Source organism: Salvelinus fontinalis, chromosome 3 (genome assembly GCF_029448725.1).
Source record: "Salvelinus fontinalis isolate EN_2023a chromosome 3, ASM2944872v1, whole genome shotgun sequence".
Classification (NCBI taxonomy): domain Eukaryota; kingdom Metazoa; phylum Chordata; class Actinopteri; order Salmoniformes; family Salmonidae; genus Salvelinus; species Salvelinus fontinalis.
Window position 1 is genome coordinate 65,209,216 of NC_074667.1, and position 26,811 is coordinate 65,236,026.

The following is a 26,811-nucleotide window of genomic DNA, read 5'->3' on the forward strand; positions in this document are numbered from 1 at the left end:
TTTATCATAGGTACACTTCAACTGTGAGAGACGGAATCTAAAACTAAAAATCCAGAAAATCACATTGTATGATTTTTAAGTAATTAATTTGCATTTTATTGATTGCATGACATAAGTATTTGATCACCTACCAACCAGTAAGAATTCCGGCTCTCACAGACCTGTTAGTTTTTCTTGAAGAAGCCCTCCTGTTCTTAAAATCGGTATCACATACTTGTTCTCCCCACTGTATATAGGGAATAGGGTGCCATTTGGTATGCAGTGTCTGACAGCTCTCTATATCAAGGGGCTTCACCGGCATCTAAACCCCTCGTTCCAACGTTTTACAGCCATGAAGCTTTTTAATGAGTGTAATTGATTAACTGTTTTATGAGATCTTCCTATTGGAAGATGTTGCCTGTTTTCCTCAGAGTAGGGATACAGACTTTTAGGGATACTATGGTGCATGTGTCTTCATTGGAAGATGTTGCCTGTTTTCCTCAGAGTAGGGATACAGACTTTTAGGGATACTATGGTGCATGTGTCTTCATTGGAAGATGTTGCCTGTTTTCCTCAGAGTAGGGATACAGACTTTTAGGGATACTATGGTGCATGTGTTGGTCATTGTTGCATGTCTTGTCATTTTGTAATTCATTGACGATGCATGCTGGGATAAAACAATTTCCCAAGTTGGGCTTAATAAAGTAACACTCTACTCTCTCTACTCTACAGACTAGCCTGACTTTCTCCCGAGCCTCTATGGAGCCCTGGGTTCTGTTCTCTCTATCACTCCTGGTCTACCTGTATTTGGAGGTGTCTGGAGCTGAAGATGGGGCCCAGGACCAGAGAGTGCTGGCTGGCCAGGGGAGGAGGAGGAGGAGAGGGCCAGGGGAACCAGGGGGCCCGGAGTTCAACCAGCGCCAGCGAGGAGAGCTAGAATGGGGGAAGAGGAGGAAGGCAGGAGGGCAGGGGAGAGCCAGGGGGAACAGGGACAATCAGCGATCTCAAACCCCCCTGGGTCTGACGAGGCTGGGGAGCCTTCCGGCCAACGCCGGAGGAGACGATGGAGCGTCTATTTTCATTGAGTCATACAAGAGTGTTGACGAGAGACAGTCTAACTACAATGTCATCCCGGGTTGGTTCACCACCACACCTCTCTCTCTGTCTTCCTCTCCCTGGCCCTCTCTCTCTCACTCTCTGGCCCTCTCTCCCCCTCTTTAATTCTGGCCCTCTCTGGTCCTCTCTCTCTCTCTCTCTGGCCCTCTCTCTCTCTCTGCCTCTCTCTCTGCCTCTCTCTGGCCCTCTCTCCCTCCAGGTATCAGCCCCTCTGCCTTGCCCAGTCTCTCCCTCCAGGTATCAACCCCTCTGCCTTGCCCCGTCTCTCCCTCCAGGTATCAACCCCTCTGCCCCGTCTCTCCCTCCAGGTATCAACCCCTCTGCCCCGTCTCTCCCTCCAGGTATCAACCCCTCTGCCTTGCCCCGTCTCTCCCTCCAGGTATCAACTCCTCTGCCCCGTCTCTCCCTCCAGGTATCAACCCCTCTGCCCAGTCTCTCCCTCCAGGTATCAACCCCTCTGCCCAGTCTCTCCCTCCAGGTATCAGCCCCTCTGCCCCGTCTCTCCCTCCAGGTATCAGCCCCTCTGCCCCGTCTCTCCCTCCAGGTATCAACCCCTCTGCCCAGTCTCTCCCTCCAGGTATCAGCCCCTCTGCCCAGTCTCTCCCTCCAGGTATCAGCCCCTCTGCCCAGTCTCTCCCTCCAGGTATCAACCCCTCTGCCCCGTCTCTCCCTCCAGGTATCAGCCCCTCTGCCCCGTCTCTCCCTCCAGGTATCAACCCCTCTGCCTTGCCCAGTCTCTCCCTCCAGGTATCAACCCCTCTGCCCCGTCTCTCCCTCCAGGTATCAACCCCTCTGCCCAGTCTCTCCCTCCAGGTATCAGCCCCTCTGCCCAGTCTCTCCCTCCAGGTATCAACTCCTCTGCCCCGTCTCTCCCTCCAGGTATCAACCCCTCTGCCCAGTCTCTCCCTCCAGGTATCAACCCCTCTGCCCCGTCTCTCCCTCCAGGTATCAACCCCTCTGCCCAGTCTCTCCCTCCAGGTATCAACCCCTCTGCCCCGTCTCTCCCTCCAGGTATCAACCCCTCTGCCTTGCCCAGTCTCTCCCTCCAGGTATCAACCCCTCTGCCTTGCCCAGTCTCTCCCTCCAGGTATCAACCCCTCTGCCTTGCCCAGTCTCTCCCTCCAGGTATCAACCCCTCTGCCCCGTCTCTCCCTCCAGGTATCAACCCCTCTGCCTTGCCCAGTCTCTCCCTCCAGGTATCAACCCCTCTGCCTTGCCCAGTCTCTCCCTCCAGGTATCAACCCCTCTGCCCCGTCTCTCCCTCCAGGTATCAGCCCCTCTGCCCCGTCTCTCCCTCCAGGTATCAACCCCTCTGCCTTGCCCAGTCTCTCCCTCCAGGTATCAACCCCTCTGCCCCGTCTCTCCCTCCAGGTATCAACCCCTCTGCCTTGCCCAGTCTCTCCCTCCAGGTATCAACTCCTCTGCCCAGTCTCTCCCTCCAGGTATCAGCCCCTCTGCCCCGTCTCTCCCGCCAGGTATCAACCCCTCTGCCCCGTCTCTCCCTCCAGGTATCAACCCCTCTGCCTTGCCCAGTCTCTCCCTCCAGGTATCAACCCCTCTGCCCCGTCTCTCCCTCCAGGTATCAACCCCTCTGCCCTGTCTCTCCCTCCAGGTATCAACCCCTCTGCCCAGTCTCTCCCTCCAGGTATCAGCCCCTCTGCCCAGTCTCTCCCTCCAGGTATCAACCCCTCTGCCCCGTCTCCCCCTCCAGGTATCAACCCCTCTGCCCCGTCTCTCCCTCCAGGTATCAACTCCTCTGCCCCGTCTCTCCCTCCAGGTATCAACCCCTCTGCCTTGCCCAGTCTCTCCCTCCAGGTATCAACCCCTCTGCCCCGTCTCTCCCTCCAGGTATCAACCCCTCTGCCCCGTCTCTCCCTCCAGGTATCAACCCCTCTGCCTTGCCCAGTCTCTCCCTCCAGGTATCAACCCCTCTGCCCAGTCTCTCCCTCCAGGTATCAACCCCTCTGCCTTGCCCAGTCTCTCCCTCCAGGTATCAACCCCTCTGCCTTGCCCCGTCTCTCCCTCCAGGTATCAACCCCTCTGCCCCGTCTCTCCCTCCAGGTATCAACCCCTCTGCCTTGCCCAGTCTCTCCCTCCAGGTATCAACCCCTCTGCCCCGTCTCTCCCTCCAGGTATCAACCCCTCTGCCTTGCCCAGTCTCTCCCTCCAGGTATCAACCCCTCTGCCTTGCCCCGTCTCTCCCTCCAGGTATCAACCCCTCTGCCCCGTCTCTCCCTCCAGGTATCAACCCCTCTGCCTTGCCCAGTCTCTCCCTCCAGGTATCAACCCCTCTGCCCAGTCTCTCCCTCCAGGTATCAACCCCTCTGCCCAGTCTCTCCCTCCAGGTATCAACCCCTCTGCCCAGTCTCTCCCTCCAGGTATCAACCCCTCTGCCCAGTCTCTCCCTCCAGGTATCAACCCCTCTGCCCAGTCTCTCCCTCCAGGTATCAACCCCTCTGCCTTGCCCCGTCTCTCCCTCCAGGTATCAACCCCTCTGCCTTGCCCAGTCTCTCCCTCCAGGTATCAACCCCTCTGCCCAGTCTCTCCCTCCAGGTATCAACCCCTCTGCTCCGTCTCTCCCTCCAGGTATCAACCCCTCTGCCCCGTCTCTCCCTCCAGGTATCAACCCCTCTGCCCAGTCTCTCCCTCCAGGTATCAACCCCTCTGCCCAGTCTCTCCCTCCAGGTATCAACCCCTCTGCCCAGTCTCTCCCTCCAGGTATCAGCCCCTCTGCCTTGCCCAGTCTCTCCCTCCAGGTATCAACCCCTCTGCCCCGTCTCTCCCTCCAGGTATCAACCCCTCTGCCCCGTCTCTCCCTCCAGGTATCAACCCCTCTGCCCCGTCTCTCCCTCCAGGTATCAACCCCTCTGCCCCGTCTCTCCCTCCAGGTATCAACCCCTCTGCCCCGTCTCTCCCTCCAGGTATCAACCCCTCTGCCCCGTCTCTCCCTCCAGGTATCAACCCCTCTGCCTTGCCCAGTCTCTCCCTCCAGGTATCAACCCCTCTGCCCAGTCTCTCCCTCCAGGTATCAACCCCTCTGCCCCGTCTCTCCCTCCAGGTATCAACCCCTCTGCCCCGTCTCTCCCTCCAGGTATCAACCCCTCTGCCCAGTCTCTCCCTCCAGGTATCAACCCCTCTGCCTTGCCCAGTCTCTCCCTCCAGGTATCAACCCCTCTGCCTTGCCCAGTCTCTCCCTCCAGGTATCAACCCCTCTGCCCAGTCTCTCCCTCCAGGTATCAGCCCCTCTGCCTTGCCCAGTCTCTCCCTCCAGGTATCAACCCCTCTGCCCAGTCTCTCCCTCCAGGTATCAACCCCTCTGCCCAGTCTCTCCCTCCAGGTATCAACCCCTCTGCCCAGTCTCTCCCTCCAGGTATCAACCCCTCTGCCCCGTCTCTCCCTCCAGGTATCAACCCCTCTGCCCCGTCTCTCCCTCCAGGTATCAACCCCTCTGCCTTGCCCGTCTCTCCCTCCAGGTATCAACCCCTCTGCCCCGTCTCTCCCTCCAGGTATCAACCCCTCTGCCCCGTCTCTCCCTCCAGGTATCAGCCCCTCTGCCCAGTCTCTCCCTCCAGGTATCAGCCCCTCTGCCCAGTCTCTCCCTCCAGGTATCAACCCCTCTGCCCCGTCTCTCCCTCCAGGTATCAACCCCTCTGCCTTGCCCAGTCTCTCCCTCCAGGTATCAACCCCTCTGCCCAGTCTCTCCCTCCAGGTATCAACCCCTCTGCCCCGTCTCTCCCTCCAGGTATCAACCCCTCTGCCCAGTCTCTCCCTCCAGGTATCAGCCCCTCTGCCCAGTCTCTCCCTCCAGGTATCAACCCCTCTGCCTTGCCCCGTCTCTCCCTCCAGGTATCAACCCCTCTGCCTTGCCCAGTCTCTCCCTCCAGGTATCAGCCCCTCTGCCCAGTCTCTCCCTCCAGGTATCAACCCCTCTGCCCAGTCTCTCCCTCCAGGTATCAACCCCTCTGCCTTGCCCAGTCTCTCCCTCCAGGTATCAACCCCTCTGCCCCGTCTCTCCCTCCAGGTATCAACCCCTCTGCCCCGTCTCTCCCTCCAGGTATCAACCCCTCTGCCCCGTCTCTCCCTCCAGGTATCAGCCCCTCTGCCTTGCCCCGTCTCTCCCTCCAGGTATCAACCCCTCTGCCCCGTCTCTCCCTCCAGGTATCAACCCCTCTGCCCCGTCTCTCCCTCCAGGTATCAACCCCTCTGCCCAGTCTCTCCCTCCAGGTATCAACCCCTCTGCCCAGTCTCTCCCTCCAGGTATCAACCCCTCTGCCCCGTCTCTCCCTCCAGGTATCAACCCCTCTGCCCAGTCTCTCCCTCCAGGTATCAGCCCCTCTGCCTTGCCCCGTCTCTCCCTCCAGGTATCAACCCCTCTGCCCAGTCTCTCCCTCCAGGTATCAACCCCTCTGCCCCGTCTCTCCCTCCAGGTATCAACCCCTCTGCCTTGCCCCGTCTCTCCCTCCAGGTATCAACCCCTCTGCCTTGCCCCGTCTCTCCCTCCAGGTATCAACCCCTCTGCCCCGTCTCTCCCTCCAGGTATCAGCCCCTCTGCCTTGCCCAGTCTCTCCCTCCAGGTATCAACCCCTCTGCCCAGTCTCTCCCTCCAGGTATCAACCCCTCTGCCCAGTCTCTCCCTCCAGGTATCAACCCCTCTGCCCCGTCTCTCCCTCCAGGTATCAACCCCTCTGCCCAGTCTCTCCCTCCAGGTATCAACCCCTCTGCCCCGTCTCTCCCTCCAGGTATCAGCCCCTCTGCCCCGTCTCTCCCTCCAGGTATCAGCCCCTCTGCCTTGCCCAGTCTCTCCCTCCAGGTATCAACCCCTCTGCCTTGCCCAGTCTCTCCCTCCAGGTATCAACCCCTCTGCCCAGTCTCTCCCTCCAGGTATCAACCCCTCTGCCCCGTCTCTCCCTCCAGGTATCAACCCCTCTGCCCAGTCTCTCCCTCCAGGTATCAACCCCTCTGCCTTGCCCCATCTCTCCCTCCAGGTATCAACCCCTCTGCCTTGCCCCGTCTCTCCCTCCAGGTATCAGCTCCTCTGCCCCGTCTCTCCCTCCAGGTATCAACCCCTCTGCCCAGTCTCTCCCTCCAGGTATCAACCCCTCTGCCTTGCCCAGTCTCTCCCTCCAGGTATCAACCCCTCTGCCCAGTCTCTCCCTCCAGGTATCAACCCCTCTGCCACGTCTCTCCCTCCAGGTATCAACCCCTCTGCCTTGCCCAGTCTCTCCCTCCAGGTATCAACCCCTCTGCCCCGTCTCTCCCTCCAGGTATCAACCCCTCTGCCTTGCCCAGTCTCTCCCTCCAGGTATCAACCCCTCTGCCCCGTCTCTCCCTCCAGGTATCAACCCCTCTGCCCCGTCTCTCCCTCCAGGTATCAACCCCTCTGCCTTGCCCAGTCTCTCCCTCCAGGTATCAACCCCTCTGCCTTGCCCAGTCTCTCCCTCCAGGTATCAACCCCTCTGCCTTGCCCCGTCTCTCCCTCCAGGTATCAACCCCTCTGCCCCGTCTCTCCCTCCAGGTATCAACCCCTCTGCCCAGTCTCTCCCTCCAGGTATCAACCCCTCTGCCCCGTCTCTCCCTCCAGGTATCAACCCCTCTGCCCCGTCTCTCCCTCCAGGTATCAACCCCTCTGCCCCGTCTCTCCCTCCAGGTATCAACCCCTCTGCCCAGTCTCTCCCTCCAGGTATCAACCCCTCTGCCCAGTCTCTCCCTCCAGGTATCAACCCCTCTGCCCCGTCTCTCCCTCCAGGTATCAACCCCTCTGCCTTGCCCCGTCTCTCCCTCCAGGTATCAACCCCTCTGCCCCGTCTCTCCCTCCAGGTATCAACCCCTCTGCCCCGTCTCTCCCTCCAGGTATCAACCCCTCTGCCCCGTCTCTCCCTCCAGGTATCAACCCCTCTGCCCCGTCTCTCCCTCCAGGTATCAACCCCTCTGCCCCGTCTCTCCCTCCAGGTATCAACCCCTCTGCCCCGTCTCTCCCTCCAGGTATCAACCCCTCTGCCCCGTCTCTCCCTCCAGGTATCAACCCCTCTGCCCCGTCTCTCCCTCCAGGTATCAACCCCTCTGCCCCGTCTCTCCCTCCAGGTATCAACCCCTCTGCCCAGTCTCTCCCTCCAGGTATCAACCCCTCTGCCCAGTCTCTCCCTCCAGGTATCAACCCCTCTGCCCCGTCTCTCCCTCCAGGTATCAACCCCTCTGCCTTGCCCCGTCTCTCCCTCCAGGTATCAACCCCTCTGCCCCGTCTCTCCCTCCAGGTATCAACCCCTCTGCCCCGTCTCTCCCTCCAGGTATCAACCTCTCTGCCCCGTCTCTCCCTCCAGGTATCAACCCCTCTGCCCCGTCTCTCCCTCCAGGTATCAACCCCTCTGCCTTGCCCCGTCTCTCCCTCCAGGTATCAGCCCCTCTGCCTTGCCCCGTCTCTCCCTCCAGGTATCAACCCCTCTGCCTTGCCCCGTCTCTCCCTCCAGGTATCAACCCCTCTGCCTTGCCCCGTCTCTCCCTCCAGGTATCAACCCCTCTGCCTTGCCCAGTCTCTCCCTCCAGGTATCAACCCCTCTGCCCCGTCTCTCCCTCCAGGTATCAACCCCTCTGCCCCGTCTCTCCCTCCAGGTATCAACCCCTCTGCCCCGTCTCTCCCTCCAGGTATCAACCCCTCTGCCCCGTCTCTCCCTCCAGGTATCAACCCCTCTGCCCCGTCTCTCCCTCCAGGTATCAACCCCTCTGCCCAGTCTCTCCCTCCAGGTATCAACCCCTCTGCCCCGTCTCTCCCTCCAGGTATCAACCCCTCTGCCCCGTCTCTCCCTCCAGGTATCAACCCCTCTGCCCAGTCTCTCCCTCCAGGTATCAACCCCTCTGCCTTGCCCCGTCTCTCCCTCCAGGTATCAACCCCTCTGCCCCGTCTCTCCCTCCAGGTATCAACTCCTCTGCCCCGTCTCTCCCTCCAGGTATCAACCCCTCTGCCCCGTCTCTCCCTCCAGGTATCAACCCCTCTGCCCAGTCTCTCCCTCCAGGTATCAACCCCTCTGCCCCGTCTCTCCCTCCAGGTATCAACCCCTCTGCCTTGCCCCGTCTCTCCCTCCAGGTATCAACCCCTCTGCCCCGTCTCTCCCTCCAGGTATCAACCCCTCTGCCCCGTCTCTCCCTCCAGGTATCAACCTCTCTGCCCCGTCTCTCCCTCCAGGTATCAACCCCTCTGCCCCGTCTCTCCCTCCAGGTATCAACCCCTCTGCCTTGCCCCGTCTCTCCCTCCAGGTATCAACCCCTCTGCCTTGCCCCGTCTCTCCCTCCAGGTATCAACCCCTCTGCCTTGCCCCGTCTCTCCCTCCAGGTATCAACCCCTCTGCCTTGCCCCGTCTCTCCCTCCAGGTATCAACCCCTCTGCCTTGCCCCGTCTCTCCCTCCAGGTATCAACCCCTCTGCCTTGCCCCGTCTCTCCCTCCAGGTATCAACCCCTCTGCCTTGCCCCGTCTCTCCCTCCAGGTATCAACCCCTCTGCCTTGCCCCGTCTCTCCCTCCAGGTATCAACCCCTCTGCCTTGCCCAGTCTCTCCCTCCAGGTATCAACCCCTCTGCCCCGTCTCTCCCTCCAGGTATCAACCCCTCTGCCCCGTCTCTCCCTCCAGGTATCAACCCCTCTGCCCCGTCTCTCCCTCCAGGTATCAACCCCTCTGCCCCGTCTCTCCCTCCAGGTATCAACCCCTCTGCCCCGTCTCTCCCTCCAGGTATCAACCCCTCTGCCCAGTCTCTCCCTCCAGGTAAGAACTAAGGGCCAAAGTGTGTACCGGAGCATCACCATGTTTCTCTCTCCTCTCTTTGTCTCTCCCGTTTCCCCCCTTCTCTCTTTCCCTCCCCCAGCTAAGAAGGGCATATGTATGCCAAGGCTTCAGCATGTTGGAGTCGTAGAGAAGGAAAGAGGTCTCAACATTTGTATCTGTGCCATTATGGCATGTGTGACCGTATGGGCAGCTCCATTGAGGATATATTGAACCAGGTCTTTTGTAATGTATTTATTGTGACCACTAGATGGCGGGATATAGTTTAAAGCCATTTCCAAACTTGGCAAACCAATTAGAATCAAATCAAATGTTTTTTTTGTCACGCTTACTTACAGAAGACAATGCTCTGATCGTTGGCTGACGCCTCCCAACCAATAGGAATCCCCACCCAGTTAACTACTTTAAAATGGTGGAAGCCCTCAATGGCAACACAGACAGAACAAGGAGCCAGATGTTTCAACGGATGTATAAATCTGAAACATCTGGTTGGATTTTTTATTCCCCACCAAATATGGTGAGGAGAGGAAGCCCAGTGGCCGGCCGTGGGAGAGTATGGAGCGAGATGGAATTGGGGCGACATTCTGACGATTTTTCTCACAGTTTTCTGTTCCCAAAAACTAGGATCTGTTACACACAAAGTGCACAAAGTTTTGTAGAATTGACCCATTGCCAAAGTTTAAAAAAAATAGCATTGTTTACAAGGAGTTCAAAAGCGACCTATAGTTATTGCACACGTGCACAGAGAAGGCATTCCCTAACCGACTTCATTGTTTTGCCCACTGTGCTTCATTTGCTCCCATTGGAAACGACACATATGAATTATCTTGTGTTAGTTATTAATATCTTTGATGGCAATATTCATGCAAATTGTTTTTATTTCCAAGTAGAGATCTCTATACATTTACATTACATTTAAGTCATTTAGCAGACGCTCTTATCCAGAGCGACTTACAAATTGGTGCATTCACCTTATGACATCCAGTGGAACAACCACTTTACAATAGTGCATCTAAATCTTTTAAGGGGGGGGGGGGGGGGGGGGGGTCAGAAGGATTGCTTTATCCTATACATCTCTATGGTAGGAGCAGGCCGCCGGTCCCCCAAGCCATGTGTCGCCTAGCATCTCCTAACAAACCTGCCCTTCCCCGTCTCTCCATCCAGGTAAAAAGGGCCAGTGTGTTTACCAGGGCATCACCATGTTTGAGCAGGCCGTCTGGTCCCCCAAGCCGTGTGTTACCTGTCTGTGTAGCGGAGGGCAGGTGCTGTGTGACGAGGTCACATGTCCTCGTCAACGATGTCACTTCCCCTACACCCCCTCTGGCGAGTGCTGCCCTGTCTGCATGGACACAGGTAGGTGGTGTTTTGTCTTAATGATGTGGTTGGGTTAAAGAGTATCATTATCTAGCTTAACTTAGTTTAAAGGTCCAATGCAGTTATTCTTTTAAATCTCAAAATCCAATCATTTCTAGGTAACAATTAAGTACCTTATTGTGATTGTTTTAAATTAAAAAGTCAAAAATAAATAAAAATTGCTTCTTCGCAAAGAACAATTTCTCAAAAAATAATTTTTCTAGGACTTTCTGAGTGGGGGAGGGGAAAACTGAAAACGTGTATTTTTTTCTTTAACTAGGCAAGTCAGTTGGGAACTCATTCTTTTTTTTACAAACACCAGACAGGCCAAAACACCAGGCAGGCCAAAACACCAGACAAACACCAGACAGGCCAAAACACCAGGCAGGCCAAAACACCAGGCAGGCCAAAACACCAGGCAGGCCAAAACACCAGGCAGGCCAAAACACCAGGCAGGCCAAAACACCAGGCAGGCCAAAACACCAGGCAGGCCAAAACACCAGACAGGCCAAAACACCAGACAGGCCAAAACACCAGACAGGCCAAAACACCAGACAGGCCAAAACACCAGACAGGCCAAAACACCAGACAGGCCAAAACACCATGGAAGGCCGAAACTCCATCCCACCAAAACAGGCTGAAGTTTCAGGCAGACTTTTCAAACAGCTTTTACACTAAAAGGGCATTAACATAATGTTCACAGTATTATTCAGACTGTTAGCCATTAGACTGCTGAACACTTGAACTGGACATCTGCACTGACTCTCTGCACCTTAGTACACATGCATAGACAGATACACATATACATTCATGCTACATGCACACACACACACACATTCATGCTACACCCCCCCCCCCCCCCCCCCCCCACCTCTCTCCACACATCACAACTGCTGCTTCCAGACTCTTATTAAACTGCTCAGTTTATACACAACCCCCCATCCCCCCCCTTCCCCAATACGCGTGTAAATATTGAACTATAAATTGTACCTTCCTGTATTACACTGATGCTATGATGTTTATTCTGCTGAGACATTTGACTTGACGTCGTATTCTTATCTTTTACTATTTCTTATTGTTGTTTCATTGTCCAGAAGGAACCTCCAAGTGAGCATTTCATTGGACGACGCATACTATGCATATCCTGTACATATGACTAATTAAAACAAGAACTCATCTGAAATAGCAGTTAATACCTTTGAAATGATCATTGATGGAGACATGAATTCTCACTGGGCCATTTCTGCTTCCCTCTTTCCCCTCCCTCCATTCTCCGTCCTCCTCTCGAACACTGTGTGGTTCTGATTGGCTGGGCCAGCTTCCCATGGTGATGTCCTTGACTTCTCTGGCGATTCCCCAGTAGCCTACGACCCTGACTCTGTGACCCCTGACCTTGACCCAATCCTTGACCCCGTGGTGACCCGCACCAAGGCCGAGATTGAGCTCCTGAATAGAGAGGAGGAGGAGCGTCTCCTCAAGAAGGAAAAGAGGAGGAAGAAACAGAAGGAGGAGGCGGAGAGACAGCGGAGGCGGCAGGAGGAGAGGAGGCACGAGGAGGAGAGGCTGCGAATGGAGAAGGAAGAGAGGAGGCAGGAGGAGGCAAGGAGACTCAAGGAGGAGGTGGCCATGAAGGAGCGGGAGAGGAAGCTGGAGGAGGAGAGGAGAAGACATGAGGAGGAGCTGAAGGAGAAACTGAGGGAACTAGCAGAGCTGGAAGAGGAAGAAGAGGAGGAGGAAGAGGAGGAGATGGAGTGGCTGCTGAGAGGAGATGTTTTCCAAATGTTTCCAGATGAGCCGACCGAAGAGGACCTCCTTCCTCCTCCCCTAGCCACGCCCACTGACAGAGAAGAGGAGGATGGGAAAGGAGTGGTGGTACGTAGACCTGGGATCACCCTCCCGCTAGGTTGTGACATCTCTGATGTCACTGTGACGTGTGAGAACGCTAAACTGACCAACTTCCCTCCTCTCAACATCCCTGAGCTCAAGTCCCTAAGTCTGGAGGGTAAGTCTGTGTATGTTACCCTTCCCTGAACGTTGTTACAGGCATAGACCAATACAGTAAGAGATTATAGGTCATCCACTTCTATTTTGTCTCTGTGTGCAGAAAGGAATTACATTCACAACCACTCTAAACGCAACTTAAACAATTCCTTTATTGAGTAGTGTGTTTAGTAATACCTAATATGGCCACAGGGACTAAAGTTAACAGGTGTAAAAACCGAGGGGGGGACCTGAGGATAGACTTCTCAGTTTCCCATGCTTATTGGCTTATGCCAGTAATGGAGGCTTTGCGTAACTAGGCAATAAAGGCAAGCTATGAGAGCTGAGCCTTTTGGAGTTTTAACTTTAAGGACACGTAGTCCTGCAGAGTACAACAGTTATTCTAAACACAAGCAGTGGCATACCGTAGTTTCACAAGGCCCCATTTTTGTTGGGGGGAAAACAGTTAACTTCCTGCAATTCTACACATTTCACCTGAGAGGCTGAGAGAAAATGTTGCAGTTTTTTGGGGGGGGTTTCCCGGGTGGCGCAGTGGTCTAAGGTACTGCATCGCAGTGCCAGCTGTGCCACCAGAGATTCTGGGTTCGAGCCCAGGCTCTGTCGCAGCCGGCTGCGACCGGGAGGCCCATGGGGCGGCGCACAATTGGCCCAGCGTTGTCCGGGTTAGGGGAAGGTTTGGCCAGCAGGGATGTCCTTGTCTCATCGCGCACTAGCGACTCCTGTGGCGGGCCGGGCACAGTACACGCTGACCAATGTCGCCAGGTGTACGGTGTTTCCTCCACCACATTGGTGCGGCTGGCTTCAGGGTTGGATGTGCGTTGTCAAGAAGCAGTGGTTGGGTTGTGTTTCGGGGGACGCATGTCTCTCGACCTTCGCCTCTCCCGAGTCCGTACGGGAGTTGCAGCAATGAGACAAGACAGTAACTACTACCAATTGGATACCATAAAATTGGGGAGAAAAAGGGGGTAAAATAATACAAAATAATATATATATATTTTTTTTATGTTGCAGTTTTAAAGCTGAGTTTCCCAAAATATTATATGAAGTTGCACTTGAAAATCGCGTGTTATTTGCCTACTGCCTCAGACCACTCGTAGAACCTCTAAGTGTGTCGGATGAACCTCTAAGTGTGTCGGATGAACCTCTAAGTGTGTTGGATGAACCTCTAAGTGTGTTGTTGGAGGAACCTCTAAGTGTGTTGTTGGAGGAACCTCTAAGTGTGTCGGATGAATCTCTAAGTGTGTTGTTGGAGGAACCTCTAAGTGTGTTGTTGGAGGAACCTCTAAGTGTGTTGTTGGATGAACCTCTAAGTGTGTTGTTGGATGAACCTCTAAGTGTGTTGTTGGATGAACCTCTAAGTGTGTTGGATGAACCTCTAAGTGTGTTGGATGAACCTCTAAGTGTGTTGTTGGAGGAACCTCTAAGTGTGTTGTTGGATGAACCTCTAAGTGTGTTGTTGGAGGAACCTCTAAGTGTGTTGTTGGAGGAACCTCTAAGTGTGTTGGAGGAACCTCTAAGTGTGTTGGAGGAACCTCTAAGTGTGTTGTCGGAGGAACCTCTAAGTGTGTTGTCGGAACCTCTAAGTGTGTTGGAGGAACCTCTAAGTGTGTTGGAGGAACCTCTAAGTGTGTTGGAGGAACCTCTAAGTGTGTTGGAGGAACCTCTAAGTGTGTTGGAGGAACCTCTAAGTGTGTTGTTGGAGGAACCTCTAAGTGTGTTGTTGGAGGAACCTCTAAGTGTGTTGTTGGAGGAACCTCTAAGTGTGTTGTTGGAGGAACCTCTAAGTGTGTTGTCGGAGGAACCTCTAAGTGTGTTGTCGGAGGAACCTCTAAGTGTGTTGTCGGAGGAACCTCTAAGTGTGTTGTCGGAGGAACCTCTAAGTGTGTTGTTGGAGGAACCTCTAAGTGTGTTGTTGGAGGAACCTCTAAGTGTGTTGTCGGAGGAACCTCTAAGTGTGTCGGATGAACCTCTAAGTGTGTCGGATGAACCTCTAAGTGTGTTGTTGGAGGAACCTCTAAGTGTGTTGTTGGAGGAACCTCTAAGTGTGTTGTTGGAGGAACCTCTAAGTGTGTTGTTGGAGGAACCTCTAAGTGTGTTGTTGGAGGAACCTCTAAGTGTGTTGTTGGAGGAACCTCTAAGTGTGTTGTTGGAGGAACCTCTAAGTGTGTTGTCGGAGGAACCTCTAAGTGTGTCGGATGAACCTCTAAGTGTGTCGGATGAACCTCTAAGTGTGTTGTTGGAGGAACCTCTAAGTGTGTTGTTGGAGGAACCTCTAAGTGTGTTGTTGGAGGAACCTCTAAGTGTGTTGTTGGAGGAACCTCTAAGTGTGTTGTTGGAGGAACCTCTAAGTGTGTTGTTGGATGAACCTCTAAGTGTGTTGGATGAACCTCTAAGTGTGTTGTTGGATGAACCTCTAAGTGTGTTGGAGGAACCTCTAAGTGTGTTGTTGGAGGAACCTCTAAGTGTGTCGTTGGATGAACCTCTCAGTGTGTTGGATGAACCTCTAAGTGTGTTGGAGGAACCTCTAAGTGTGTCGCTAGTGGCTTTTTTACCCTTCCGTGTCCTTTTATACACAGAAGACCTCTGCTAAACATACACTACATGACCAAAAGTATGTGGACACCTTGTTGAACATCTCATTACAAAATCATGGGCATTAATATGGAGTTGGTCCCCCCTTTGCTGCTATAACAGCCTCCACTCTTCTGGGAAGGCTTTCCACTAGATGTTGGAACATTGCTGCTATAACAGCCTCCACTCTTCTGGGAAGGCTTTCAGTAGGATGTTGGAACATCGCTGCAGGGCCTTGCTTCCATTCAGCCACAAGAGCATTAGTGAGGTCAGGCACTGATGTTGGGTGATTAGGCCTGGCTCGCAGTCGGCGTTCAAATTCATCCCAAAGGTGTTCGATGAGGTCGAGATCAGGACTCTGTGCAGGCCAGTCAATTTCTTCCACACTGATCGCAAAAAAACATTTCTGTATGGACCTCGCTTTGTGCACGGGGGCATTGTCATGTTGAAAAGAGGAAAGGGGCCTGCCGCTCTATCTGCCCCTTCTGCGGAGCCGTTGTTTTGGGTCGGGCTACAGGTATCAGATCCATTGTCTTAGGTGATGGTCCAAACAGAGGATCCGCTTCTGGAAAGTCGTATTCCTGGTCGTAATGTTGGTGAGTTGACGTTGCTCTTATATCCTATAGTTCTTCCCGGCTGTATGTAATAAGACTTAAGATTTCCTGGGGTAACAATGTAAGAAATAATACATAAAAAACAAAATACTGCATAGTTTCCTAAGGACTCAAAGCGAGGCGAACATCTCTGTTGACACTACAATAAATGTTTCTGACCGTTTTCAGGATTTTTTTAAATTTTTTTAGGGGCAGTTCATCTTTAAGGTCTTGTTGAGCAGATAAAACCCGCAGGACTGTAGATCTCCAGTAAGAGAGTTGGACACCCCTGATCTAGACTATCTAAGCATTGAGGATAATAATGTGAATAATATGTTTGTGCTGAACCACCAGGTAACTCCATCACAATCATCCCGGTGGGGGCGTTCAACGGCATCCCCAACCTGGAGTCCATCAACCTGGGAAAGAATAGGTTGACAACTGCTGGCATCGCCCCACACACCTTCAAAGTAAGAGTCTCACCTTCAAAATAAGAGTATATTCATTCCTATGAAAAACAAGCAGTTCCACACGCTTTCAAAGTAAGAGTCTCACCTTCATAATTCAAGTCTTTCTCTTCTGGCATCGGCCCGCACGCTTTCAAAGTTAGAGTCACACCGGCTGCATCAATGCTAGGTATTGTTAATAGCACCACCCTCGATCGCATGGTGCTACAGAGGGTGGTGCGGACCGCGCAGTACATCACTGGAACCGAGCTCCCTGCCATCCAGGACATCAATATCAGGCTGTGTGAAAGGAAGGCCTGGAAAATAATTAAAGACTCCAAACCACCCAAGCCATAGAATGTTCTCTCTGCTTCCACACGGCAAGCGGTACCAGAGCATCAAGTCTGGAACACCAGCAGGCTCCTGAACAGCTTCTATCCCAAATCCGTAAGTCTGCTAAATAGATAACAAAATGGCTACCTGGACTATTTGCATTGACCCCCCCCCCCCCCCCCCACACTTATTTTATTACTATTTATTCATATGTTTTGCACTGAACAGACTCAACGTACACTCACTGGTCTCTAACCACACACACACATGCTACACTGAATCTCCAACACACACACACACACACACACATTGACGCCAGACACGCAAACACTGCTGCTCCTCTTTGTTTCTTGTCCAAGTCATTTTATCTACATGTACATATTGTATTGTGTGTGTGTGTGTGTGTGTGTGTGTGTGTGTGTGTTTAGAGTCCATTGAGTGTACGTTGAGTCACCTACATGTACATATTGTATTAAAAGTTAATTGCTTTTGCCACATTTTTTGCGTTGGTACCTTGTTGCAAACAGGATGCATGTTTTGGAATATTTTTATTCTGTACAGGCTTCCTGCTTTTCGCTCTGTTATTTAAGTTAGTATTGTGGAGTAACTACAATGTTGTTGATCCATCTTAATTTTTCTCCTATCCACTGCCATTAAACTCTCACTGTTTGTCACCATTAGTCTCATGGTGAAATCCCTGAGCAGTTTCCTTCCTCTCTGGCAACTGAGTTAGGAAGGACGCCTGTATCTAGTGACTGGGTGTGTTGTTAATAACTTCACCATGCTCAAATGGATATTCAATGTCTGCTTTTTGTATTTTCACCCATCTACCAATCTGTGCTCTTCTTTGCAAGGCATATTCCTCCATACAGAATCTGATTGGAGAACACATTGGGAGGGATCTTAGACCATTCCTCCATACATAATCTGATTGGAGAACACATTGGGAGGGATCTTAGACCATTCCTCCATACAGAATCTGATTGGAGAACACATTGGGAGGGATCTTAGACCATTCCTCCATACAGAATCTTTCCAGATGCTTGATATCCTTCGTCTGCGTTTCTGGACCGCCCTCTTCAATTCAAAGTACTGAAGTTCAATGTGATTAAAATCCGGAGACTGTTGATTTTGTGGTCAACTAAACATTTCCTTGTGGATTCTGATGTTTGCTTATGGGTTATTATCTTGCTGGAAGATCCACTTGTGGCCAAGTTCCAGCCTCCCGGCAGAGGCAGCCAGGTTTTTGTCTCTGTTTTAATCCAAGTTCAGGGATATGTTTTTCTTCTCTATTTCCAAGGTCCCTTAAGGTGAGAATCTAGAGACAGTCAGGACTTTTCTATAACAAAAATAAAGCTTGATTTTGTTATTAACAAGAAACTCCCTATCGTGACAGGTTTGCTAGCATCGACAGTTTTCTTTCCAAACGCCACCCACCCACTGCTACGGTTCAAGCACACCCACCCACTGCTACGGTTCAAGCACACCCACCTAAAGTATTTCAAAGAAAAATAAATAGGCCTGCTATTTCGATGTACAATATTTAACTGTTTCCACTTTGACAGAATGACAGATTATTATCCATTACGATTACATGTCAATGATACATGTTTATTGATCTACTTTATGAGCCAATACTATTACATGTCAATGACACATGTTTATTGATCTACTTTATGAGCCAATACTATTACATGTCAATGACACATGTTTATTGATCTACTTTATGAGCCAATACTATTACATGTCAATGACACATGTTTATTGAAGGATCGGACCCTTTTTTTCAATTTTCTCCTAAAATAACAAACCCAAATCTAACTGCCTCTAACTCAGGCCCTGAAGCAAGGATATGCCTTTTCTTGGTACCATTTGAAAGGAAACACTTTGAAGTTTGTGGAAATGTGAAATGAATGTAGGATAATATAACACATTAGATCTGGTAAAAGATAATAAAAAGAAAAAAAACATGCCTTGTTTTGTATTTTTTTCTGTACCATCTTTGAAATGCAAGAGAGAGGCCATAATGTATTATTCCAGCCCAGGTGCAATTTAGTCGTTGGCCACTAGATGGCAGCAGTGTATGTGCAACGTTTTCAACTGATCCAATGAACCATTGTATTTCTGTTCAAAATGTTGTATCATGTCTGCCCAAATGTGCCTAATTGGTTTATTAATAACTTTTCAAGTTCATAACTGCACTCTCCTCAAACAATAGCATGGTATTATTTCACTGTAATAGCTACTGTAAATTGGACAGTGCAGTTAACACGAATTTAAGCGTTCTGCCCAGATATGTCTATGTCCTGGGAAATGTTCTTGTAAGTAACAACATTAAGCTAATCACATTAGTGCATGTTAGCTCAACCGTCCTAGAGGGTAACTTTATTGTCCATTACTATTACATATCAACGAAACAACTGACATTTATCTTCTAGCTTTTCGCAACACCCCAACACACACACACACACACACAGACGTTGTTAATGTTTGTTGTTCAGGGCCTGAAGTTCCTGAGCCGTCTTTACCTGGACAACAACCTCCTAGAGACGGTCCTACCAGACTTCCCATCAACACTACAGGAGCTGAAGATCAACGAGAATCACCTCAAAGGGATCGAAGAGAACAGCTTCCAAGGCAATACAAAGAAATAACTCATCTGCTTGCTGCTACTTACTGGACAAAAATACAAATTACTTTTCAAACTTCTTTTGGGGGCGTTTCAGGCCATCTAAGGCTTCAATCTAAAACACTTTGACAGCAGAAACATACATAATTGTTATTGGAAGAGTCTGAAAGTGTAAACAAACTCAGGGAGACCGTTTGACTTTTATAGGAAAATATTTCAATTTTCGGTGTAATTTCTCGAAGGTCTGAGCGACCTGTTGACCTTGGAGTTGGAGGGGAATCTCCTGAGTGAAGGGAACGTTGATCCTCTAGCTTTCAGACCTCTCTCCCAGCTCTCCTACCTCCGTCTGGGCAGAAACCACTTCAGGACCGTCCCCCAGGGCTTGCCCCCATCTCTACTGGTGAGCTTTTATACATTTTATAGAAAAACCTTGGATAAATCTAAGGTACATTTTTATAGTTCCTCAAGGCTCTGTTTTTGACCACTACGTTTATTTTGATACCTCTCTGCAATTTTAGACATAGACACAGTGTACACTGCTAAGGGGACGATACACATTTCGATAAAACATGGTGAAGCAACTGCAACCCTTTTCGTGATTAAAAAGTCTTATCCACGACTCTCATGCTCTGGTTAAAGGCAAGGCGCCGTGTCAGTCCAGGAAGGAGTAGCTCTGTCAGACATTTTCTCCTTAAAACTACCACTGAGGTCTACCTGCGGGGAAACAATCTGAACAAACATACCAACGATGGCTAATCCAAACAGTCAGGCTGACCACAGACATGGAGGCCTGCTTCAATTAACATCCAGTATAACATGTTCAATAACAACAGCTATGTATGTTGAGTTTACACTAGAGAAACTAAGGGTGTCATCAGAGAAATATCTCCCAGAGGAACAAAGAGTGTCATCAGAGAAATATCTCCCAGAGGAACAAAGAGTGTCATCAGAGAAATATCTCCCAGAGGAACAAAGAGTGTCATCAGAGCGTCTCTCCCAGAGGAACAAAGAGTGTCATCAGAGCGTCTCTCCCAGAGGAACAAAGAGTGTCATCAGAGCGTCTCTCCCAGAGGAACAAAGAGTGTCATCAGAGCGTCTCTCCCAGAGGAACAAAGAGTGTCATCAGAGCGTCTCTCCCAGAGGAACAAAGAGTGTCATCAGAGAAATATCTCCCAGAGTAACAGTGTCATCAGAGCGTCTCTCCCAGAGGAACAAAGAGTCTCATCAGAGCATCTCCATTCTTCATTGTATCGTTCTGTTTCTTTGCAGGAGATTTATCTTGAGAACAACCTGATAGAGGAGATATCTGACTCTGTCTTCAACCAAACCACTAACCTGAACGTGATCTCTCTGAGACACAACAGACTGGAGGAGTCCAGGATTGCACCTCTAGCGTGGATCAATCACAAGTAAGAAAACAGTAATATTTCACAAGTCTTCTTTTTCTTATCAATAAATCTTACAGGGAATAACATATTCCTGTCTCTTTCATGTGTTGGCTCACTCACTCACTCACTCACTCACTCACTCACTCACTCAGTCACTCACTCACTCACTCACTCACTCACACTCCCGTTCATCCATCAGGAACCTGGAGTCCATTGACCTGGCCTACAACCGCCTGTACCTGGTCCCTTCCTACCTACCCAGAGTTCTAGTTCACCTGGTCTTGGTAGGGAACCAGATCGAGAGGATCCCAGGTATTTACCGTCGAGGACAAGTGTTTTAATCCATACTTTTTAAGTGCTATCTTCTGGGAATACAATGTTCATCTTGTTCTATGTTTTAAAATTCAGGGTTTGTGTTTGCCCACATGGAGCCGGGCATAGAGTACCTGTACCTGTCCTACAACAAGCTGGATGGGGAGGGAGTAGAGCCACAGTCCTTCTTGGGCACCTATACCTCCATGACAGAGCTGTGTTTAGACCACAACCAGCTGGTTACGGTTCCCCCTGGTATCAACCAGATGAGCACCCTGCACTTCCTACGCCTCAATAACAACAAAATCAGGTATTGGATTGTTACTGTACATTGACGTAAATGTTTACAGATGCACCATTTCACCATGTGCTTTTTGTCAATAGATACACTAGCTACAGTACACTGACTGCAGTATAACAAACTAAAGTTATTTATCCCAAGATGATGAAGTAAGGAAATTCAAGTGATTGATCATTGGGCTGTAATAACCAAGTGGCAGGGCTGTAATAACCAAGTGGCAGGGCTGTAATAACCAAGTGGCAGGGCTGTAATAACCAAGTGGCAGGGCTGTAATAACCAAGTGGCAGGGCTGTAATAACCAAGTGGCAGGGCTGTAATAACCAAGTGGCAGGGCTGTAATAACCAAGTGGCAGGGCTGTAATAACCAAGTGGCAGGGCTGTAATAACCAAGTGGCAGGGCTGTAATAACCAAGTGGCAGGGCTGTAATAACCAAGTGGCAGGGCTGTAATAACCAAGTGGCAGGGCTGTAATAACCAAGTGGCAGGGCTGTAATAACCAAGTGGCAGGGCTGTAATAACCAAGTGGCAGGGCTGTAATAACCAAGTGGCAGGGCTGTAATAACCAAGTGGCAGGGCTGTAATAACCAAGTGACAGGGCTGTTAACCCTTTCTGATCAGTTTGTAGTTTTGGGAGAGGAGCATGATTTGAAAAGGCCTTCACAGAACACATAAGATTGATCAATTCAAGAGTATTGACTTTCTTCTCGACAACCAGTCCAGTACAGAGTAATCACTTCATGCTGTACAACCAATTAACTTTTCAACATCTTACAGGACGTTTGCAGAGGACGCTATCTGTGACCCCCAGAACGACGAAGACGCTAACATATTGACGCTGCGTCTGGAGAACAACTACATCGACCCCAGGAAGATTTCATCCACCGCCTTCTCTTGCGTACGCTCCTACTCCAGCATCGTCTTGAAACCTCAGTGGACCAAGTAACATGCCTCTGACATTGTGGCTGAATTCCAAACAGACCCCTTAGCCACTTCTCTTTAGGCACTCCTGTAGATCTGAAAGGTGGAAACAATATGGCTACATTTTCCACACAGCCAATCAGAAGGAAAGATCAAGTAATTACCATATTGGTTCAGCCAATCACAAACGAAGAAGAATAAGAAGAATAAATTGCGATGATCCTCTCAGATCAACAGGAAGTCCACGTGGAATTCGGCCGGTGTATTCTGTCTGTTATTCTGGTAAAAAAACAAAAACTGTCAACGGCCGTGTCCAGAAATCTGTCAAGTACGGATTGTTACAGTATATCAGGAAAATGTCACTAAAATCACCATCACCAGCCTCCGACTGTGTCTCAATATTACTGAGTGATGCTTACAACCTGTTACACATGTTAATGTACTGTCATGTAAAAGGTCTGATGCTTACAGCCTGTTACACATGTTAATATACTGTCATGTAAAAGGTCTGATGCTTACAGCCTGTTACACATGTTAATATACTGTTAAAGTAAAAGGTCTGATGCTTACAGCCTGTTACATGTTAATATACTGTCAAGTAAAAGGTCTGATGCTTACAGCCTGTTACATGTTAATATACTGTCAAGTAAAAGGTCTGATGCTTACAGCCTGCTACATGTTAATATACTGTCATGTAAAAGGTCTGATGCTTACAGCCTGTTACATGTTAATATACTGTCAAGTAAAAGGTCTGATGCTTACAGCCTGTTACACATGTTAATATACTGTCAAGTAAAAGGTCTGATGCTTACAGCCTGTTACACATGTTAGTATACTGTCAAGTAAAAGGTCTGATGCTTACAGCCTGTTACACCACATGTTAATGTACTGACAAGTAAAAGGTCTGAGGGAAACATTCTGCTATGTAAACGCACTTTATGTACCTTCCATTTCTTATTCATATTTTATTATTAATTAAACTGTTTTACCATGGATGGAAACTGTCTTGGGGATTTGAGGCACAACTTCTTGGACTTTTTCCTGAAACCTTTAATTTAAAGATTGAAGAGTTTCATCCATTGTAGAGAAACCTCATTCAATCAAAAGCACTGAGGCTGGATCTGTTCTGCTTTTGAAATGGCACCCTATTCCCTATATAGTGTACTAGTTTAGACCAGGGCCCTATTCCCTATATAGTGTACTAGTTTAGACCAGGGCCCTATTCCCTATATAGTGTACTAGTTTAGACCAGGGCCCTATTCCCTATATAGTGTACTAGTTTAGACCAGGGCCCTATTCCCTATATAGTGTACTAGTTTAGACCAGGGCCCTATTCCCTATATAGTGTACTAGTTTAGACCAGGGCCCTATTCCCTATATAGTGTACTAGTTTAGACCAGGGCCCTATTCCCTATATAGTGTACTAGTTTAGACCAGGGCCCTATTCCCTATGTAGTGCACTAGTTTAGACCAGAGCCCTATTCCCTATATAGTGTACTAGTTTAGACCAGGGCCCTATTCCCTATATAGTGGTACTACTATAGACCAGAGCCCTATTCCCTATATAGTGGTACTACTATAGACCAGAGCCCTATTCCCTATATAGTGTACTAGTTTAGACCAGGGCCCTATTCCCTATATAGTGTACTAGTTTAGACCAGGGCCCTATTCCCTATATAGTGTACTAGTTTAGACCAGGGCCCTATTCCCTATGTAGTGCACTAGTTTAGACCAGGGCCCTATTCCCTATATAGTGTACTAGTTTAGACCAGGGCCCTATTCCCTATATAGTGTACTAGTTTAGACCAGGGCCCATAGGGAATAGGGTGCCACGTGAGACGAGGTCCTGGTGACGCAGGGTTACAATAAGGCTGTAACATGTCCAGAGATCAAATCAAACTGTATTTGTCACATGCGCCGAATACAAAAAGTGTAGACCATAACGTGAAATGCTTACTTATAAGCCCTTAACCAACAGTGCAGTTCAAGAAAGAAATAAGAAAATATTTACCAAATAAACTAAAGAAAAAATAATAATAAAAAGTAACACAATAAGAATAACGAGACTATATACAGGGGGTACCGTTACCGAGTCAGTGTGCAGGGGTACAGGTTAGTAATGAGGCTATATACAGGGGGTACAGGTACTGAGTCAGTGTGCAGGGGTACAGGTTAGTAATGAGGCTATATACAGGAGTACAGGTTAGTAATGAGACTATATACAGGAGTACAGGTTAGTAATGAGACTATATACAGGGGGAACTGGTACCGAGTCAGTGTGCAGGAGTACAGGTTAGTAATGAGACTATATACAGGGGGAACCGATACCGAGTCAGTGTGCAGGAGTACAGGTTAGTAATGAGACTATATACAGGGGGAACTGGTACCGAGTCAGTGTGCAGGAGTACAGGTTAGTAATGAGACTATATACAGGGGGAACTGGTACCGAGTCAGTGTGCAGGAGTACAGGTTAGTAATGAGACTATATACAGGGGGAACTGGTACCGAGTCAGTGTGCGGGGGTACAGGTTAGTTGAGGTAATTTGTACATAAAGGTAGGGGGGAAGTGACTATGCATAGATAATATACAGTGAGTAGCAGCAGTGTACAAACATTGGGGGACCTACCTACCTGCCGTTATTGTAAATAGTCTGGTGGCGATTTGATTAGTTGTTCAGCAGTCTTATGGCTTGGGGGTAGAAGCTGTTAAGGAGCCTTTTGGTCCTAGACTTGGCGTGCCGGTACCACTTGCTATGCGGTAGCAGAGAGAACAGTCTGACTAGAGTCTTTGACAAGTTTTGGAGCTTTCCTCCAACACCGCATAGTATATATCATGGATGTCAGGAAGCTTGACCCCAGAGATGTACTTTTTTACCAGCATGTCAAATGTGCAACCAGAGGAGAAAAAAAACCTCTAGACCACCTTTACTCCACACACAGAGATGCATACAAAGCTCTCCCTCGCCCTCCATTTTGGAAAATCTGACCATAATTCTATCCTCCTGATTCCTGCTTACAAGCAAAAACCAAAGCAGGAAGTACCAGTGACTCGGTCAATACAGAAGTGGTCAGATGACACAGATGCTACGCTACAGGAACTATGTGAGAATGCTGTTCCATTGACTACAGCTCAGCGTTCAACACCATAGTGCCCACAACGCTCATCACTAAGCTAAGTTACCCTGGGACTAAACACCTCCCTCTGCAACTGGATCCTGGACTTCCTGACGGGCCGCCACCCCAGGTGGTAAGGGCAGGCAACAACACGTCTGCCACACTGATCCTCAATACTGGGGCCCCACAGGGGTGTGTACTTTAGTCCCCTCCTGTACTCCCTGTTTACCCACGACTGCGTGGCCAAACACGACTCCAACACCATCATTAAGTTTGCTGACGACACAAATCAAATCAAATGTTATTTGTCACATACACATGGTTAGCAGATGTTAATGCGAGTGTAGCGAAATGCTTGTGCTTCTAGTTCCGACAATGCAGTAATAACAACAAGTAATCTAACCTAACAATTCCACAACTACTACCTTATACACACAAGTGTAAAGGGATAAAGAATATGTACATAAAGATATATGAATGAGTGGTGGTACAGAACGGCATAGGCAAGATGCAGTAGATGGTATAGAGTACAGTATATACATATGAGATGAGTAATATAGGGTATGTAAACATAAAGTGGCATAGTTTAAAGTGGCTAGTGATACATGTATTACATAAACATGGCAAGATGCAGTAGGTGGTATACAGTACAGTCTATACATATAAATATGAGATGAGTAATGTAGGGTATGTAAACATTATATTAAGTGGCACAACAGTGATAGGCCAACAGTGGTAGGCCTGATCACCGACAACAATGAGACGGCCTATAGGGAGGAGGTCAGAGACCTGACAGAGTGGTGTCAGGACAACAACCTCTCCCTCAACGTGATCAAGACAAAGGAGCTGATCGTGGACTACAGGAAAAGGCGGGCCGAACAGGCCCCCATTAACAACGATGGGGCTGTAGTGGAGCGGGTCGAGAGTTTTCAAGTTCCTTGGTGTCCACATCACCAACGAACTACCATGGTCCAAACACACCAAGACAGTCGTGAAGAGGGTATGACAAAACCCTTTCCCCCTCAGGAGACTGAAAAGATTTGGCACGGGTCCCCAGATACTCAAAAATGTATATAGCTGCACCATCGAGAGCATCCTGACCGGTTGCATCACTGCCTGGTATGCAACTGCTCGGAATCCAACCGTAAGGCACTACAGAGGGTAGTGCGTACAGTCCAGTACATCACTGGTGTCAAGCTTCCTGACATCCAGGACCTATATACTAGGCGGTGTCAGAGGAAGGCCCTAAAAATGGTTAAAGACTCTAGTCACCCAAGTCATAGACTCTTCTCTCTGCTACCGCACGACAAGTGGTACCGGCACGCCAAGTCTAGGACCAAAAGGCTCCTTAACAGCTTCTACCCCCAAGCCATAAAACTGCTGCACAATTAATCAAATGGCTACCTGGACTATTTACATTGACCCCCCCTATTTGTTTTTACACTGCTGCTACTCGCTGTTTATTACCTATGCATAGTCACTTTACCTACTCGACTAACTTGTACCCCCGCACATTGACTCGGTACCGGTACCCCCTGTATATAGCCTCGTTATTTTAATGTGTTACTTTTTATTATTTTTTACATTAGTTTATTTGATAAATATTTTCTTAACTGTATTTCTTGAACTGCATTGTTGGTTAATTAAGGGCTTGTAAGTCAGCATTTCACGGTAAGGTCTACCTGTTGTAAGGTCAACCTGTTGTAAGGTCTACACCTGTTGTATTAGGCGCATGTGGCAAATAAAGTTTGATTTGACTTAGACTCTAGCAAGGCAGAAATTTGACGAACTGACTTATTGAAAGTCACTGAGCTCTTCAGTAAGGCTATTCTTCTGCCAATGTTTTTTCTATGGAGATTACATGGCTGTGTGCTCGATTTTATGCACCTTTCAGCAACGGGTGTGGACAAATCCACTAATTAGAAGTTGTGTCCACATACTTTTGTGTATATATACAGTGCCAGTCAAAAGTTTGGCTGATTATTTCTT

General features: G+C 49.5%; 1 protein-coding gene across 2 annotated transcripts in view; it reads left to right on the forward strand.

Annotated features, from left to right (window-relative positions):
- The window catches only part of LOC129851343 (extracellular matrix protein 2-like), a 34,104-nt gene extending 11,390 nt beyond the window's left edge, over positions 1-22,714 (forward strand). Inside the window, exons 2-11 of one of the 2 annotated variants that reach the window (XM_055917811.1) lie at positions 712-1,114; positions 10,028-10,216; positions 11,535-12,218; positions 15,736-15,851; positions 18,662-18,797; positions 19,032-19,189; positions 20,059-20,198; positions 20,377-20,489; positions 20,586-20,799; positions 21,565-22,714. In XM_055917811.1, the coding sequence (XP_055773786.1) occupies positions 739-1,114; positions 10,028-10,216; positions 11,535-12,218; positions 15,736-15,851; positions 18,662-18,797; positions 19,032-19,189; positions 20,059-20,198; positions 20,377-20,489; positions 20,586-20,799; positions 21,565-21,733 (2,295 nt within the window). In that variant the 5' untranslated portion in view covers positions 712-738 and the 3' untranslated portion in view covers positions 21,734-22,714. The remainder of the gene's footprint in view (positions 1-711; positions 1,115-10,027; positions 10,217-11,534; positions 12,219-15,735; positions 15,852-18,661; positions 18,798-19,031; positions 19,190-20,058; positions 20,199-20,376; positions 20,490-20,585; positions 20,800-21,564) is intronic. The other variant, XM_055917810.1, reaches the window with a different exon arrangement.
- Positions 22,715-26,811: the final 4,097 nt, after the last annotated feature.